General features: G+C 49.0%; 3 protein-coding genes across 3 annotated transcripts in view; all 3 read right to left on the bottom strand.

Annotated features, from left to right (window-relative positions):
• Positions 1-6,307, bottom strand: part of EMWEY_00015080 (ftsJ-like methyltransferase domain-containing protein, putative) — a gene marked incomplete at both ends in the record, with an annotated part of 6,493 nt that extends 186 nt beyond the window's left edge. The window contains 16 exons of the mRNA XM_013477332.1: positions 1-96; positions 317-861; positions 1,298-1,616; positions 1,881-1,906; positions 2,045-2,110; positions 2,488-2,681; positions 2,925-3,020; positions 3,237-3,329; positions 3,442-3,518; positions 3,702-3,866; positions 4,045-4,251; positions 4,429-4,649; positions 5,261-5,336; positions 5,518-5,671; positions 5,922-5,973; positions 6,235-6,307. The exon at positions 1-96 is cut by the window's left edge and continues 186 nt beyond it. Of these exons, the coding sequence (XP_013332786.1) occupies positions 1-96; positions 317-861; positions 1,298-1,616; positions 1,881-1,906; positions 2,045-2,110; positions 2,488-2,681; positions 2,925-3,020; positions 3,237-3,329; positions 3,442-3,518; positions 3,702-3,866; positions 4,045-4,251; positions 4,429-4,649; positions 5,261-5,336; positions 5,518-5,671; positions 5,922-5,973; positions 6,235-6,307 (2,460 nt within the window). The remainder of the gene's footprint in view (positions 97-316; positions 862-1,297; positions 1,617-1,880; positions 1,907-2,044; positions 2,111-2,487; positions 2,682-2,924; positions 3,021-3,236; positions 3,330-3,441; positions 3,519-3,701; positions 3,867-4,044; positions 4,252-4,428; positions 4,650-5,260; positions 5,337-5,517; positions 5,672-5,921; positions 5,974-6,234) is intronic.
• Positions 6,308-8,033: 1,726 nt separating this feature from the next.
• Positions 8,034-9,893, bottom strand: EMWEY_00015070 (hypothetical protein, conserved; the record flags this gene model as incomplete). Its single annotated transcript, XM_013477331.1, has 1 exon — positions 8,034-9,893. The coding sequence occupies one exon, from the start codon at positions 9,891-9,893 to the stop codon at positions 8,034-8,036; it is 1,860 nt and encodes a 619-aa protein (XP_013332785.1).
• Positions 9,894-13,374: 3,481 nt separating this feature from the next.
• EMWEY_00015060 (hypothetical protein, conserved) lies at positions 13,375-15,234 on the bottom strand (the record flags this gene model as incomplete). The annotated part of the gene is made up of 1 exon (XM_013477330.1): positions 13,375-15,234. One exon carries the CDS (start codon positions 15,232-15,234, stop codon positions 13,375-13,377), a length of 1,860 nt encoding a protein of 619 aa, XP_013332784.1.
• Positions 15,235-17,500: the final 2,266 nt, after the last annotated feature.

Raw genomic sequence — 17,500 nt, 5'->3', positions numbered from 1 at the left:
TTCCTCCTGTCTCCATTCCTGTAGACCTGTTATATCTATAGACACTAAGGGGACACCACCATCAGGCAGCAACGGCAGCACACGCTGCTGCAGTTGCTGCACACACATAACACCCCACAAACCCTAAACCCTAAACCCTAAACCCCAAACCCTAAACCCTTGGTGGCAGATCCAAAACCCCTAAACCCTAGACACGAAACCCTAAGGAGCCTTAATAACCAGCTTCTGTCTTATTATTAGAGCCATCCATAGATAAAGACTATCGCAGTGCAAACCCTAAACCCTAAACCCTAAACCCTAAACCCTAGATTCGTACATTTTTTAAGTATTCTGCTGTCTCCCCATTTTTAAATGCCTTAAGGATATCTGTCTCCTCAATCCCCAGGAGAGGTTCTCCCTTAGGTAGTGCTGCATTTATTTCTCCTTTCGTCACCCGCTGCTGCTGCTGCTGCTGCTGCTGCTGCAGTGGAGGGTTTAAGAGAACGAAGCAGCTGCAGCCAAAGCGTCTCATCATCAGCTGCAGAGGAAGAGACATGGGGTTGCTGCTGCAGCTAATCTCTACACATACAGGATACTGTCTCCTCCAGTACTCTGGTGTCTCCTCTGGTGCTGCTGCTGCTGCTGCTGCTGCAGTGCCGTTGCTGCTTCCTGCTCCACCACCTGAAGGATCCCTTGTGAAAGAAGACCTGGAAGAACTACCACCGCCAGCAGCAGGAGCAGCAGCAGCAGCAGACGGGTGCTGCAGCTGCTTCAGCGCCAGCAGCAAATCGATGCTGCTGCTTGGTGGTAGCTGATTACCTCTTAGCTTTCCCTCAGCAGCAGCAGCACGACCCTCCAGCAGCAGATAGTCTGCTGTAGAGACTGCAGCACAGAAGCAGCAGCAGCAGCATCAGGCACAGCAGCAGGATCTGGATCAACCGCAGCAGCAGGAGCAGGATCAGAGTCAGCAGCAGCAACAGCACCACCGGCAGCAGCAGCAGCAGCAGCAGGAGACTCACAAGGAAGGAGGAAAGGTATACGTAGACGGAGTTCGCCAACAGCAGTCATAAGACGATCGTCAGCAAATCTACTTATCTGTACTTTATAAGGAACTAAATTAAAAAAAAAAAGAAAAAATAAATAAAAAGAAAAAGAATAAATAAAAAGAAAAAAATAATAAATAAAAAGAAAAAAATAATAAAAGGAATAAAAGAAGGAAGAAGCGGCAGCAAAAGGATATTCAGAGCAGCGGTGGTGGATAAGATTGAGGGTTTAGGGTTTATAATGTTTCTAGGGTTTAGGGTTTAGGGTTTAGTACTTAGAGGGCGTAGGGGAGATATCCAACAAGAAGGGCGCGCATTATATTCTCCTTTCTTTAATCCATGCAGGGCTTCTTCCCTCCATGCAACAGCAGCAGCAGAAGGAACAAGAGGAATATATCTCTCTTGCTGCTGCTGCTGCTGGTTGCTGTTATTGTTGTCTTCTCCCCACCCTTGCGATGCACGAGCAGCAAAGGCACTAAAGAACGATGCAACGTCAGGGGCCCCCTTCTGCTGCTGCTGCTGTTGCTGCTGCTGCTGCCGCCTTCGAGGGTCCTCCGGGTAGAGGCACAGCCACGTAGCTTCTCCTCCTTGTGCCTAAAAGGAGACACCGCAGCAGTAGCAGCAAACATTTGTCTCCTCCGCTGCATGCAATAAGCAGCAGCAAAGAAGAAAAAGCAGCAGCAGCAGCAGCAGAGACAGCAGACACCACAAACAGCAACCCCACAGCGCACACACTCCACGTGCCGATCCCGCTGCAGCAGAAGCACCAGCAACAGAACCTGCTGCTGCTGCTGCTGCGCAGCAAACATGCAGCAGCAAGGAAGGCGACACAGGGAGACAAGCGGATATTAGACTCACTGGCGCATCGCCGTCCTCGTCGTCCCCTGCGCAGATAAAGCAAACCCTAAACCCTAAACCCTAAACCCTCATCTTTGGACAACCCCTGGAGAGACACAGAGGAGACGGAAACTTCAAGCTTAAATCTATGAACAAACCCTAAACCCTAAACCCTACACCCTCACCATCCAGCGATAGGAAATCTGCAACCAACGTCTTCGTATGCGCCTGCCCATCGCTGCCGCTCTGGCCTGCTCCACAGAGACTCAAACCCTAAACCCTAAACCCTAAAGCCTAGAAGCTAGCTTTGTGTTAATCCCCCTATTGTAAACCTTGATAGCGAGTCCTTAGCTTTCCCTCGCCAGTACGACTCCCTCCACTAAACCCTAAACCCTAAACCCTAAACACGCGAGGGCTTGCCCGACCTCTTTTCCTTTTCTTCTTGCTGAACCCTGCGTTGACAAGCGCGCCGCAGCAGCAGCAACAGCAGCAGCAACAGCATGAAATATGCAAGCAGCAGCAGCAGCAACAGCAGGGGTAGGAGCAGCAGCAGCCAGCACGAGCACCTGCAGTAGCAGAAGCAGCACCAGCAGCAGCAGCACGATCTGCATGTTTGCTTCTTCCTTACCGATAGTCTTAACTTCCTCAAATGGGGTGTACGTACACTGCAGCAGCGCCTCTATCCCTGCTTGAGGTGTAAGGAGACACAAAGGTCTGCTGCAGCCCCCGTGCTGCTGCCATGACTGCATGCGCCGCTGCTGCAGCTCCGTGTACACCTCGTGGAAACGAACCCTGTCGTCTAATACACCCTGCACTCGCTCCCTGTACAGCAGCAGCAGCAGTAGCAGCAGCAGATGCAGCAGCAGATGCAGCAGCAGATGCAGCAGTTATCTGCTGTGGGGGGGTGCAAGGGTTGCAGCAGCTGCAGCACCTGTTGCAGCAGCATGCAGATTTTACAGATTTTACATAATACATATACAGTAGCACATTAGTAGCAGCAGCAGCAGCAACAGCAACAGCAGCAACAGCAACAGCAACAGCAGCAGCAGCAGCAGCAGCGCGTACCTGCTGCCTCCTCGTGTGGAGTTGGTGAATCCATGAGCCTCCCAAACCCTCACGAACTCCTTGTCAGGTATGAGGCGATCCTCAAATCGAATGGGTCTGCACAACACAGCAAACCCTAAACCCTAAACCCTAAACCCTAAATCCTACAACCCTAAACCCTTGTGGGCGGGGTTGGAAGGGGAAACACGGGAGATTCCGGAGTACTGTGTTGTTGCACTGGACAAGTGCTCATGACGGCTTCAAGTATTCGGTGTCTCCTAGGGTTTATGGTTTAGGGTTTAGGGTTTAGGGTTTTAGGGGCTGGACAGGCACCTGAGTCCATTAGAGGTAATGAAGTCTTCAGCTACTTGTTCTTTTAACAAAGACAGTTGCCACAGATCATGAGAACTCATTGCTTTGAAGCGCCTGCATGCATGCAGCCCCAAACCCGCATATAACCATCCATGCATGCATGAATGGCTGCATGCATTTATACATACATGCAACAAATGGGGCTGGCAGAGAAGGGGCAACGCACTCAAGAGACTGCTCAATGTGCTCCGCTTGCTGCTCCGTGAAGTATTCAGCGCATTGCCGGCATTCAGCCAAGAATTCCTGCAGCAGCAGCAGCATCAGACATAGTCCAAACCCCAAACCCTAAACCCTAAACCCTCGGAAATATCTATTACGCGAGACAACTAGGGAAGCATACAGTTAGAAGAGGAGATATCTCGGGGATAGGGAGACACTTTAACAAGGAGACACTAGGCAGCAGCAGCAGCAGCAGCAGCAACTCACTTCGGATATCCATTCCTTAGGTATGATTGCCTTATCTGCAGAAAAGTTGTCTACAGCATTAGAGAGAGCCCGCAGCAGCGGGGATCGGATCCCACGAAACCCTAGACCTAATACGTACAGTTCGCTGTTGCCTGATCTACTCATTACAGGCTTTACAACGGCTACCTGCAACAGCCCCACACACGTGCATGCACAACAGCAGCAGCAGCTGTAGCAGCAGGTACAGTAGCAGGTGCAGCAGGGATACACCACACACCACACCAGCAGGAAATCACCGAAGGCAGCAGCAACAACCCAGCAGCAGCAGCAGCAGCAGCAACAGCAGCAGCAGCAGGAGGTTTACCTTTGAGAAGCACATGCTAAGAATAGCAAGAAGAGAGACAGAGTGATGGGAATGAAGAGAATAAACCTTAATAACTGCAGACCCCTGCAGCTGCAGCAAACCTAATATAGCCACGAGCTCCGCATACACCAGAGGAGCAACCAACTCCTCCTGCCTCCCTGGATCGTGCTGCACATCAAAGGAACCATCTGCTGTCACAAAATCCGCCTGAACACACAAACCCTAAACCCTAAACCCTAAACCCTAAACTCTCCCCTCTCAGACGTTTTCGGGGAATCCCACGGCGGATTCGCCTGGCGTAGGCCTGCCCGCTGACCTTGCTACCCACAAACCCTAAACCCTAAACCCTCGCCTCTAGACCTCTTTTGGCTACAAGCTACGTACCAAGCCAAAGGGGGGAACCCCGTGCTGCAGTGGTCTAGTGATTTGTTTCCATAGGTATTCAATGCTTTCTTTGCTGCATATGTTGCCGCTACCATCAGGGCTGCTTATCCATCTTCTCTCCGAGTGTCTGTACACCTCATCATCATCTAATACCTTTAATGGATTACACCCTTCAAAATAAGGGTTTAACGATGCAGCTCGCCATGAGAAAAATACAGACCCTGAGAATAGACATGCATGCATACGCGCATGCATGCATTAGTGCTTGCATGCATGCATGCACGCATGCATGCGTGCATGCATGCAGCCCCAAACAGCAACCAACAAATTGGGCAGGCTAGAAGCTGTAAGAACAAATGGGAGGGTAGAAGCACATGACTCTTAGAGCTGCGGCAGCAGCAGGCAGTGGCAGTAACAGATGCAGCTGTAGCAACACAAACAGCAGCAGCAGCAGCAGCAGTTGCAGCAACGTAGGCAATAACACAAGCAGCAATGTAAGCAGCAGCACCACCACAAGCAGCAGCAGCAGCAACAGCGGCAGCAGCAGCAACCCACGAGCTTCTGTTTTAATGAAGTGATTTGTTGCGGCGATGAATCCTCCCGGACATTCACATAGATGAATGCTCTTAAAAACTTTAGGCTGCTTCTGCTTCTGCTGCTGCTGCTGCTGTTGCTGCTGCTGCTGCAGCAAGTGCTGCAGTCTAGGTCTTATGACTGGGGTTTGTGCAAGAATTTCATATAATTTTGTCCATGAGTTTATTAACAATTCTGGTGAATGTCCTTCTCTGTCAACTACCTGCAGCAAAGAAAAAATTAAAGAAAAACAAATTACCCTTGTCTCCTGCTGCTCCTCCTGCTGCAGCTGCAGCAGCAGCCAGCTGCAGCTGCAGCTGCAAACGGTGAATCCACTGTGAAAATCACCACACAGCAGCAGCAAAAACAACAGCAACAACAGCACAACCACCACCAACAACAGCAACAACAGCAACGGCAACAACAACAGCAGCAGCAGCAGCATGAGAGATACAGGGTGGTATCGATACAGGCTTGAGGTGTATATGCATGCATGCATGCATGCAGCAAATATACCTTTTTTCTTATAGTAGGAAGAACACTTTTTAATAGATCCGTTTTTGCTGTATGACTTTTCCATTCTTCTATTGGTATAAAAGATAATCTATTGCGACTCTTTTCTAGTCTCTCTACTATAACAGATAATTCAGGACTGTCGTAACCAGGGGTCCTGCAAACAGTAGCAGCAGCAACAACAACAACAACAACAACAACAACAACAACAACAACAACAACAACAACAACAACAACAACAGCAGCAGCAACAGTAGCAGCAGGTATATAGTTCATGATGTTGTAGTTGTAGACGTATGAATGAAGATGCAACACATATCCTATGGATTTGCACAGAAGAAAAGATGTAATCTAAACACAAAATCGATTCCTGCTGATGTTTTGGCTGCTGCTGCTGCTGCTGTTACTGTTCTGCTGTTGTTAGTAATGATACTCTTATCATAACCTTCTTTTTTGCTACTGCAGCAGCAACAACAACGACAACAATAACAACAACAACAACAGCACCAGTATCAGGGGTTAATTTGCCTTACTTGCCAACAAGCTGCACCGATTGACAAATACATTTTATCCTTTTACTTTTACAATGATTACATGGAGGATCACTCGCAGGAATAATTGGACCTTCAAATTGTAGATGCAACAAAGAAGTGCTAAAAATAAAACGTTTTTCAATTGAAATACCATCGGGCCCTCCCCGCCTCTCCCCCCTTTCCGTACCGGGGGGCCCCCCAATAGAGAGGCCCCCTACGGGGGCCCCCGAAACGGATGTACCCCAACCAGAGCTGTCCATGGAGTCTTCCTTAGCCTATATACCTCTAGAAACAGAGGCAATGAAAAGGAAAGGGGGAAATCCTAAGAAAGGGTTTGCAACATTAGAAACCGCCATCCCCAAGCAGGGCCTCGTCCGCTTATACTCGTGCAAAAGAGAAGAACGCTTAACTCCTCATGTAGATACAACAACAAAACACAGGAGGGGTCTTTATAGGGTCTAGGGTTTAGTGGCCACTCGTTTGCAGGCGGCGGCCAGGCGATTGAGGCCCCTTCGGGTTCGAAGGCACTGCAGGGAATCCAGTGCGGATTCAGCAGGGAAAAAAGAGATAAACGGCCTTTATTACTACTTTTAAAATGCAAAATATGGACCGAATAAGGGGCAAAAACTGCCAACAATACACGTGCAAGGGGGGCCCCAACAAGGAACCTCAAGGGGGGCCCCTGGGCCCCCGAAGCTAGTCGGGGGCCCCCACGTTGCAGATCTGCTGAGCCAGGCTTTCATAGGAACTATTTAGCAGTCCTGTCCTTCCTATTTGCATATTAATCGCAAGTAATGCAAATGCTAAAAAATTGCATGCTTACAACTGCAGGACACTGAGATGTGGTTAATTACAGGGGGGATTCGTTTCGTCCTTTTCCCCTTTGAGGCACTTATTTTCTTAGAATATAGTGTATTAATGTTCGCATCAAGGGGAGCAGCACAACCTAAAAAATCAAACCCTTCAGTTTAAATGTTGAAATGCGTCTTTCGATGTGCACCACAGGCGTATGCTTATCAGTTTGCATATATAGTAGTTCGTTTCTCCGTTGTCCGCTCCTTGTTTGCTGCCAGTGTTTCGCTTTTTGTGTTTATTTGTTCACTGCGATGTTCCCGTTTTCATTTCTGCATAAATATCATGGCAGACTACAAATGCGCCTGCGGCCACGAGCTTGAGTCTACCACGGTATATACGCAAAAGTTACGTTATGCATTTGTGCATAGCATTATTGTTGGAACATATATGTAAGTATGTGTGTTTGGCATGCAGCATAGATAAACATATTAATAGTATGTGCATGCACCCAGAGTCGGGTGTGCAGGCATGAGCAGAGAGTCCTCTACTGACGCATTCGCAGCTTCGCCCTGCATGTTACAGCTGTACGTACACTTGCTTATTGAAAATCAAAATAAAAACAACAATCACGTTCTCGGGAAATGTTAGGCCGCACACAGTCGATGCGCCAGTGCAACTTCCCGCTCTTTCCCACCTGGGCGGCGGAGTCCATCGGCATCCACAAAGCCGTACGGAGTCTCTAGTGTGACTGAACAGCGGAGAAAAGTTTTTCTAGTATCCCCTCCCTCCAGAAATGAACTGGAATATATGCCTAAACACCCTCTCCGAACTTCTGTAGCGGAGCGGTATTGAATGCAGCTCGATGCTCGCCCTCTCAACGTCATTTTCCGTCGTGCACGCCAATGGAAAGCTACTAGAAGCCTCTGGCAATCTCAGACTGTCTACTACATTACATATGTAGTGTAATGTAGGAACCGCAGGCATTTTCGTGCCTACTCTTTTGTTGCTGTCTACAGCTGGCATCGTCTGCTGCACCAAGCACACGGATATGGTAGGCAACTCCTCGCTGAATACGAAACCAAGAAGAGCCGTTTCTAGAAGCAGATGAACTATGGATTTCCAGCAGAAGTACCTCTGGAGCAAACCGTACTTATTTAGGGGATTTTGTCTCCCCTGCAAATGTCGCGGCCCCTACTTTGGTCGTCCCTCTTTAGTTCGGTCCAGCAAATTCCCCATCGATGGCATTCCGATCCCAAAACCCAAAACGAAGTTCCTACTCCCGTCTCCTGGGGCACTGCTCTCCGTTGTCTGCGAGGATAGGCTCTCGCCCAAAGCAATGCCGCGGAAAGCTTCGCGTACACCTAGCCTAGCAGCGCCTGGTGCCTTTGACAACTTCTCCTCCGTCTGCGTCTCCAGCTGAAGTGGTGTTTCAAGCGTCGTCAGCCGAGGCCGTTCTCCCTTCTGTGGCGATATGCCTAGCACATATGAGGGAGAAGGGATGCTGCTGCTACTCGTTGGCAACAAATGAACGCCACCCACAGGACCATAGAAACCAGGTCCGCCCTGTCTTCCTTGATTCCCAGATGAACCCGCATAAGCCGTACCGGCGGTCTCGAGCTCCAACCAATGTTTGCCTGTTTCCGTTTGAAAATTTTCGACGTCCCTTTGTGAAGGCTGTTGAGAACCAGTGGGGTACTGCTTCCACTCATTGCTAAAGTGGGCGCCAGTTAACGTCCCTAAGAGGGGCTGAGGAGGCACTGCAGAGTACCTGGCGACACTCCAAGCAGAAGTTGCTCCTCCCTCAAATACTTTTACTTCACTGGGACCACCTTTCCGTCTGGCATGTTCACCGCTTACACTAGGGCCTTCTTGTGCACCGTCATGCTCCTCCTGTAAGGCCTGCCTCGCTTGCGGCCCTTCTGCCCTCATGCCCTTCGGCCCGCCACACGGCAATCTGGGGTCTGTGAGTTCACTAAGGCAATTGTCGAATGTGAGCTGCGGCAACTTCAAGACAGCCTTCAGGTATGATCTAGGGAGGACGGGAGAATGCTTCTGATCAATTTCGTTATCCAGTAGCCACTGATTCAGAGTTGGATTTCGCACAATGTGGTTCTTGCGCACATAGACGGTATGGCTGAGCAGGGAAAAAGCGTGTTCAGGGATCTCCATCGTTCCCTTTTCCGGTGGCCAAATCGCTTCCCATATGTAGTTAAAGGCAGTACGCACCTGCGTCAGACCCACCTCCTGCAGATGAAGCAACTCACGGAGCTGCTGGATCCTGTCTGGTCCACTGTACGATTTCGTCGGTACTGAAGAAGAGAATTTCTTCAGGATTGAGTGGAGGCGCCTGTACTTTGAATCTGCATTTGGCATGATTCCTTCTGGATTTTGAGGGGAAACACGTTCCAACGCCTTCTTAACAGAGACGAATGTAGACACTAACTCGGAGTGCAGGTCCCCACCGACCAGCATCGATATGGCCGACAGTTCAACGAGTGCAAAGCTGAAGAGGAGAGATGCTATCTTGTGTTTGTTCTCCCTTTGTAGGTTCAGTATAATTCCTTCCATGGCGTTTGTTGTTTTCGCGAATGAAGATATGACAATAGCAGCATGGTTCAGCAACTCTTGCTCTTCAGGTGTATAATACTTCCTTGCGATGGTGCCCTGGCTCCCAAGAGGCTCCCCTTGCCCTGACCTGCACAACTGAAAAATATCTCCTTCTCCTCCTCCAGCTGCAAGCAGCCTAACTGATGCTTCCTCCCTCCACTGCCCTGCCCTCAGCTGCATGGCACAACCCCACAGAATATAAACTAACGCGAGCACGACAACAGGCATCATAAACACAACGCGGGTGCGCAGGGAGGCATGGCCACCCGGCCTCCCGACTTTGTATGTAATTGCCTCATGGGTCATCCGGGCCACTGGTATTTTGTGTAAACCCTTGGCGAGGTCACTAAGACGCTGAGGAGGCAGTCTCCTCTGTCCTTTGTTGCTTGAAAACGAATATGAGTCATGTTGTGTAGAAGCGTCTCCTTCAGAAGCTTCCTGCATTGTAGTTAAGAGCCCACAAGCTCTGCGAAGAAGCAAAAGGAGAAAGAATGTTCAATAAGCCAGCTGGATGAGTGGTGTTTGACTCATGATGGTGCACACCCGTCAGATGTATTGGTCTACATTGGGAAGCGTATCTTCAAATGCCCCGCTCTTCCCAGAAATAAGATTCAAGTTGAAGAGCTGCCTGAAAAATAACCATGAAAGCCAGGCATATGCTTCAGCATCGGCCTGTCATCTGGCCAACCCGGAGGAGGAGGTCATTGCGTTGAGGCGCGGAGAGGTCAACTGGGAAATCCTCAACAAGTCAAGGGCATAAAGGATATTTATTGGACGGTCCGTTAATTTTTTGTATTGAAAATGGGGAAAGGAATTGGTTGGATCCACTATAGAGTCGAAGACGGCCCAAGCTCTTCCACCCCGCTCGCCGGTGATCACTGGTGTCATGGATCACACGAGCTTGCGGTGGTCTCGCCTTTAAAACACGAACAATCCCCAAACTTCCTCGCGTAACAAAGATATCTACGACAATCGAGGGCCATATTATATTTGTTTGACCAAAGCAGGTATGTCTTCAGTATTGGAAGAGGCAGCTCTTACGTTTCCCCTTCCGCCGCGGAAGCGGACAGCTCGCAACTGGCTGCAATGAGCAAAACGTATGCTTTGTGGTTAATCACGCAAACAACTCCGAATCGCTCGTCCAACTAGGCGTGAAACGTAGGGAGCTTGGTGCTGCTTTATCGTCACCATCAGTGGTTTCCTACGTGGCGAGAGGGAAGATGTCCATTTTGATTCCGATTCCGTGCATTTCAACAAGTCCCAAGGAGTTCACCCATGTGGATTCTGCATTGTATAGCCACGTGGCACTTTCAGGCCAGGTAGGACAAGTCGAGATGCCCGAGGCCCAGTGATCTACTGAGCTCGCGAGGCACTTCTCGAATGGACGGGTGACGTTCACGAAATCTGAATTTCGGGAACATCGTCTGACCTGTGAGAACTCCCAGAGACTTCAACGAAAACCTGGAAGTGCTTGAATCCGCATACCACGGATGTGAGCAACACACGCAACTCCTCGTAAACCTACTTGTTTTTCTGTCGTGGTTGTCTGAGGATACTGTAGGTTCTCGTGTGTCCAGGAAATGCACCGTCCCTCCTTCTGAAGGAGGGCATTCACCTGTCTGTGGCAGAGTACACCGTCTTGGTTTGCGGGTCCTTTTCTCTGTAGTTGACTCTTTCCCATGTATGGCGATACTGTGTGCACAAAGGCATCGCTGGTATTGATCCTTTCCTGTAAGCATACCGCCATTTCAGGAAGCATGCACAGCTCTTAAGCTTGTCGGACGCAGTGCGAGTCTCTCAACCCCCCAACTCCTGCAAACGCAGAAAACCACGCAGCTTGTCGACTCGTGCAGTGAGAGACGTAAGTTAATATTTCCCTTCATAACTGTGATATGTGGTGCTGACTTCAACCAACGAAATCTGTATTGATGGCGGCCTGCTTGGGTGTCATGCAAGCTGCCCGCCTGTTTACCGGCAAAATGCATCGTGTTTGATGGCGGCTGCAGCGCGTAGCTCTTGGGAAGCGATGCTCAAGTAACAGATTCCCAATGCACGTGAGGCAATCCAGTCTAATCGGGGGTTCCTCACCCAATAACAGAACAGTGCCGGGGTTTTCTCCTTTTGGAGTGGGGTTGGCAGGGTATCGCCCGTGCCACCGCCTGCCCGGCCCTGTGGCCGCTACAGAAGTTTCTCCATATGATGTAATTTCTATTTAGACCACAACTGAAGTAATTTTATATCGTACGGCCTTTGTTCCCCGCTTGTGCACCGTTGTGCTGCTCACTACAGCATCTGCGAGAACCTTCAACTGGGGATTGACGAATGTAGCGGCTAAATCAGGCCGCTAGTGAATGGGGTGCCTCCTCAATCCAGTCATTCGGATAGTCTCTTAATAGATGATGTTCGGGCCGAAAACAGTGCTAAGGCACGGCGTTATCAGTGCCTGAACAGAACATTGGTGGTTGTCGCCACGCATAGTTAAACGCGGAACAATCAAAATAGCAAAGAATGGACCTGCATTAGAACGAGAGGGGCGACTCCATCCAGATCCAACGCGACGGACAGTCCGGTGGTGTGGACCACCGGCTTTGGAAACCGACGCAGGTGTGGTGGGTTGGCTGTCCTGCTGAACATAAATAATCTACACAAGTATGGATTCACCTTCTGAGGTCCCTTCGATTAACCACTACCGCTCCATACGTTGCCTGAGCTCCCTGGAGGCAAATGTGGTAGCTTGATTCTGTGCACTACCTGCAGTTCAGCCTGTAATGTCGGAAGACCTTAGAATAGGTACATGTGGGCAAATGCTAGTATTTCTGTTGGAAAGCACCCCGCCCTTGCGTACTTGAATACTCCTACCGCCAATTCAGGCTGCGTTTCTGTAGTGCAATACGAAAATGCCCTTTTGCAGCGAACCTTCCCTTATCCTCGCCAGCACGGTGCCAATGGGGGAGGCGGCCAACCACGCAACTTCGTGTGGCAGGTGCCTTATTATGAGACATGGAACAGTACTTCAGTAGATGTTCAAAGAAGAACTTTGAAAACGCAAATAACGTTGATTACGCTCCTCTGTGTTAACAGCAAAAGGACTAAAAATGGCATTTAGGCGGATTCAGTTGATGTCCGGGAAATGCTTGGCAGCGATTGAGTACGGCTGACAAGAGTTGGCATTTTCAAACCGTCCTCCTCATATTTTCAGCCCTTACTGCGATTTGGCAGACTGACATGGCGATAGCCAGGACACTAAGGGCTGCATTAGTTGACAGGTGTTTAGACGTGCAGCACAGAAATGACGGAATGTCGAAGAAAGAGCATTCTGCATTTAACCCCAGAGTTGTATGTACAACATCTGTGAACAGAGAATGAAATGAAGGAGGAGAATCCTGAATAAAAAGCTTTCGATAACAAGCACTCCGACGCAAATGTCAATAAGACAAAACAATGCGTAGACAATTTTGTGGGCTCCACAATCCCTGTGGTTCACGGCAATTGGCACTCCCCCAATAGTCGTAGTGACAAGTGCCAGCCTCTGACGCGATTACATATTTCCTCATGAAGTCACCAAGCCAAATGAGTAGATTTCATTTCAGATACGAGGTTTCAGCAACGAATAGGTGTGGTCAGAGGGGAAGCCCGCAGGAGAAATGCGCTTCCATCCTAATTTAAAAACGAAGACGAGACTGTCCTAAGTTTGAATACAGCACTTACCTCCCGTGCCTTCCCTCTAATGCAGTGCCAAATATACTATCTACGCCCGGTGAAGTGCGATATGTACCATCTGGAGTGTCCTGAAAACTTCTGACTCCGCTATAGAAACCTCAAGGCCCTCTGCATTGCCTACTCAAAAGCCCAGGTCACCCGCCTCAATATACCACCAATGAGCGTTTCATACGTGTAGTATGTACTCTAACACAAATATGACTGTTCAATGCCCAATATACTGCGTTTTCATACCAAGCTGTCTTCTCAAAAAATCGAAAACGTCTGGCAAAGTGAAGGGGTTAGAAGTACCTTCCTCTGCACCGTTCTGGTGATTTGGTGCCCTTGACACGGGAACTTCCCCTTCTAATGCTGAGCCGAAGAAAGGTCCCACCAAACGATCTTGGGGATTGTGGCTTCTATCGACCATGCGTGAATCGAGCGCAGACAGCTGCAGCCGCAACAGGACACAAGACGAGAACACTTTTGGCGTGGCGTAATAGTACGAACAAAGAACTATGGGGAAGCCAAGGAAGATGATCGAGCAGGAATTACTCACGGCGTGAAGAGAGAATCCCCCAGAGGCAGAGGACAGGGGAAACGCTGCAGAGCTTGAAGCTACTTGATCATGGTGCACGATAGATAGATGAAGGGCTCCGTTGTTTCCTAATGGTGGAAGGCCTGCGCCTTGTCGCTCAGAGCCACGCCCCCAACCTCCCCACACAGCTGGCGTTGGCCTTGAAAAGGGGGCTTGGCCACTGATGAGTGGATCTTGAAAAGTGCGTCCATGAACCATTTGAAGCCCAAGAAGAACTGAAGGCCCTCCAGTTTCTGACAATTCTCCTTCAGCAAAAGTCGAGTCACTAGGCTCGGTTGTGTTAGTCTCTGCCTCATCGGCAGGTGCAGCGTGCTGGGTTATGATGTTGTCGCGCCTTGTGGATGAAAGGGTCTTCAACTCCTTGAGCATCTCCTCAACAGTTGGAGGTGTTCTCTTCTGAAGGAACGTGAGATACGTCGGGGTTGCAACAGCGAAGCGTTTGCTTTGATTTTCGTCTTCAAGCAGCCAACGAGAGAGTGTAGGGTTCGTGAATATGTGTTGCTTCCTTGTGTGTAGCAAATCCCCAAGTTTTTTTTTCGCTGCCATCAAGGTCTCATTATCGGCGTCATTCCCAGAGGAAAATCCTCTGGTCAGGTGGTCGAATACGAAGCTGAGATTCAGTAGCATCTCTTCCTGCAACTGTAAGAGGTCCTGTAACTTCTGAAGTCGCTCGAGTGGGGGCATATGGGTACCTTGTGGCCCGGACAGCTCGAGACGCCGAAGAACGCTGCTGAGGTAAAGCTGAAGACGGCGCGAACAGAAGCCTCCTGTCTTTCTAGTAATTGTCGTTCCCAGGCGGCGTGTTATTACACCAACCTCGCGAACTGTGTACACTAAAGCAGCCCTTGAAGACTCACCTAAAACCGATGCTAATGCCGCTAACTCCTGCACAACAAGGGTGAGAAGAAGGGAAAGAATTTTACTTCGTGTATGCACAGGAATTCGAGCCAACACAGGTTCGTTGTTCCTTAAAATCGTCACTAAAGAGTTCAAAAAAATCGATGTTCGACGGACCAAGTCCTGTTCTAAGAGTGTTTGGTCACCCGAACCTCGTTCCTCAAACTCATTTCCTGTTGCCTCCCAGCAAGCAGCCTTAGGGCCAACCCCTTTAACCCCACTAAGAGACCGTAGTTCATCACCCGTCGTCCTATTCGGACCCCCTTGAACAGCACACCGGAGGACCGCAAAAGTTACCGCAAGTGCCCCAACGGCAACAATGGTCAGAGCCTGTTTACGGTTCTGCCGGAGGTTTCTCCCGAGTCGTTCTCCCAGTCCACTGCTACCAATCCTGTCTTTTGTCATTGGTGATGCAAAGCCGTCAACAACTTGCCACGAGTGGGTATCCTCTTCATTGTTTCTAAGGGGCAAGCCCGCCCACTCAGTTGAAGGGAATAACTGCTTCTGCCCCAGCATTGCAAATCGACACGTTGTAGGCCGACGAAGACACTGACCTATTTCTGGCTTGGCAGTGAGATCATCAAAACCCATATGCAGAGAGTCTTCGGATGAGGGCAGGAGTGAGCACTCAATGCTACGAAACCAATTGTTCGTTGAACAGACAGCCAACAGCCCTTGTTCTGCGTTATACCGGGGCAGAAACAAAACCAGCCAAGATTTTCACAAATATTTGTGTCTTCGTACCCGTGTAAATTGTAATCCAGAAGTCCCACTTTGTGCGCTTAGTGCTAATAATATTACTGATTCCCGCGGTGACCACGGTATACAACGGTTCCCGGGCAAACCAGAAAGTTGGCACTAGCCCAGGCCTGTGAATCACAATTACAGTTGCCGGTGGGCTATCTAGATAAAATGTTTAAGGAAAAAAGCTGCTGACAGTTGGGTGATTTCCAGTGGTGTAGCCCGCAATCGATCCTACCGGCGCGGCCGTGGCTCACATGGAGACGCGCCTTCTGTTGCAACAGTTGCGGAAATTCTACCTAGCGAGAGTTTCACTGGAATACTAAGGAAAATGGACTACGCTAAATTACATTTGTTGCAATGTGGACACGTTCGACCTGCTGAGAGACTTGTCAACGGGGCGCCCGTTTTCCATTGCCGCGTGTCCATGTCTCAAATTTTTCTCGAGCCACCTGCCTGGAATGTATGCTGGATCTTGGAACACTATTATCTTCCTGCACATCTGAATTAACACAGGCGTAGTTGTTCATGGGGTTGTCTTTCTGGCAGACAGATGAATTAGTTGCCTTGAGAGTCTCCCGTTCATGTGTCATCGCAGAAAGCTAGACAAAATAGTAGCATTGAATGTTTTCACATAGCAAATGCCTATCAGGGAAGCGAAGAAAAATCCTGGCGAAGTGTTGCAGGGTGAACGCTCACATTCGAATACCAGCTCTGACAAATTCATATACGGTAGTACAAATGCTTAAAAATCCATTTTTTAACGAAGCTCATCACAACCACTATTAGGCTGGCTTCTAGCATAGCAGTCTTCTTACGAAGCAGTACCTTCGTTCTTGTGCCCCCTTAGTAAGCTTTTATACAAATTCAGGCAGTGCAATGCCATCTGCCTTCACTTATCTGCTGATTTAGGAACTTTTTTTGCATTATTCCTAAAGGGTAGAAAGGGGTTATCGCTTGCTGGCATTGAATGAGAATACTCTACTTGAGTTTATCGCTTCATCCTTTAAGGCGTACACCCACCGAACTAGCCCCTCACATCTCTGAAATTACACACTTCAGGTATGTTGAAATTCTTGACTTTCGATGGGCAACAGGCTCGATGTTTTCATGCATTTATAGAGGGAAGAATATCGTGTGTTTCTTGCTATCACCACAAAAAACGCCTATTCTAAAAAAAGGCTGGGATCTTCCACTTGCTCCTCTTCAACGTGAGCTTCATATGATGTGAGGAAAGAGCGAAGGTCAAGTAAGTCACTCTGGGTTGCACGGATGCTACTCTAATCCATGAAGGTGACTTTTCCATTAGTAGTCTACAGCTTGGCAAATGCACTGCGAAAATGCACTGTTTACCGAACTCCTTCATTCTGACAAATACAGTGCAGTTCCGTGCCCAAATATTGTGTGCCAAAATAATGTGTCATGATTGATTGTCGTTAGTGTTCAAGTGAAACAAGTGAAACAACTTGGCACACGTGCCTCCGCAAATTTGAAAATTATACCTGCTGGGGCTGACCTAGATTACAAGAACCAGAGATCGTCGCGAGCTGTATTGAATTACTGCACAACACAACTACTCTCTGAATGGCAGCAGCAGATATGCCGTTGCGCGCGCAGTTGCACTGCGCATTTTATATGTTTATTTTCGGGTAGATGCAGGCGTCACTGAGTAGGTGTGATTTTTATTCTTTAGAGGACAAGATTGGGTACGCTGCATCCAGGCGTTGTCGTGGTGTGCATATTGACAGGTATGAGGAAATCCCCCCCCAAAGGTTTAGACACATGCAGATGCATCTCGCAAATTCATCTTGCCTTGGTGCTCACCCTCCAACAACTATTTGGCCTTTTAGTTTCGGATACAATGAGTAACAGGAGGCCGATTGGCACCTGTACGCTGCAGTTCCATTGAGCGCCATGAACCCTACTGAAGCGTAGGGCAGCATGTGGAAAATTAATCTGTGAGTGGTGAGCTAATGTTGGTCCTTAGGAGCGTAGGGTTAGATTTGGTGCATGTCTGCACATTGAGCAAAGCAGATGTAGCAGCAACTACATGATGCATGCTATGATGTGACAGGGCTTAGCCAGTGCAGCAGAAGCGCTTAGATAAGAGCAACAT

This window comes from Eimeria maxima, genomic scaffold, assembly GCF_000499605.1.
Source record: "Eimeria maxima Weybridge genomic scaffold, Emw_scaff119, whole genome shotgun sequence".
NCBI lineage: Eukaryota > Apicomplexa > Conoidasida > Eucoccidiorida > Eimeriidae > Eimeria > Eimeria maxima.
Note: the sequence above shows the minus strand (reverse complement) of the source record. Positions and strands in the feature narration are given on the sequence as shown.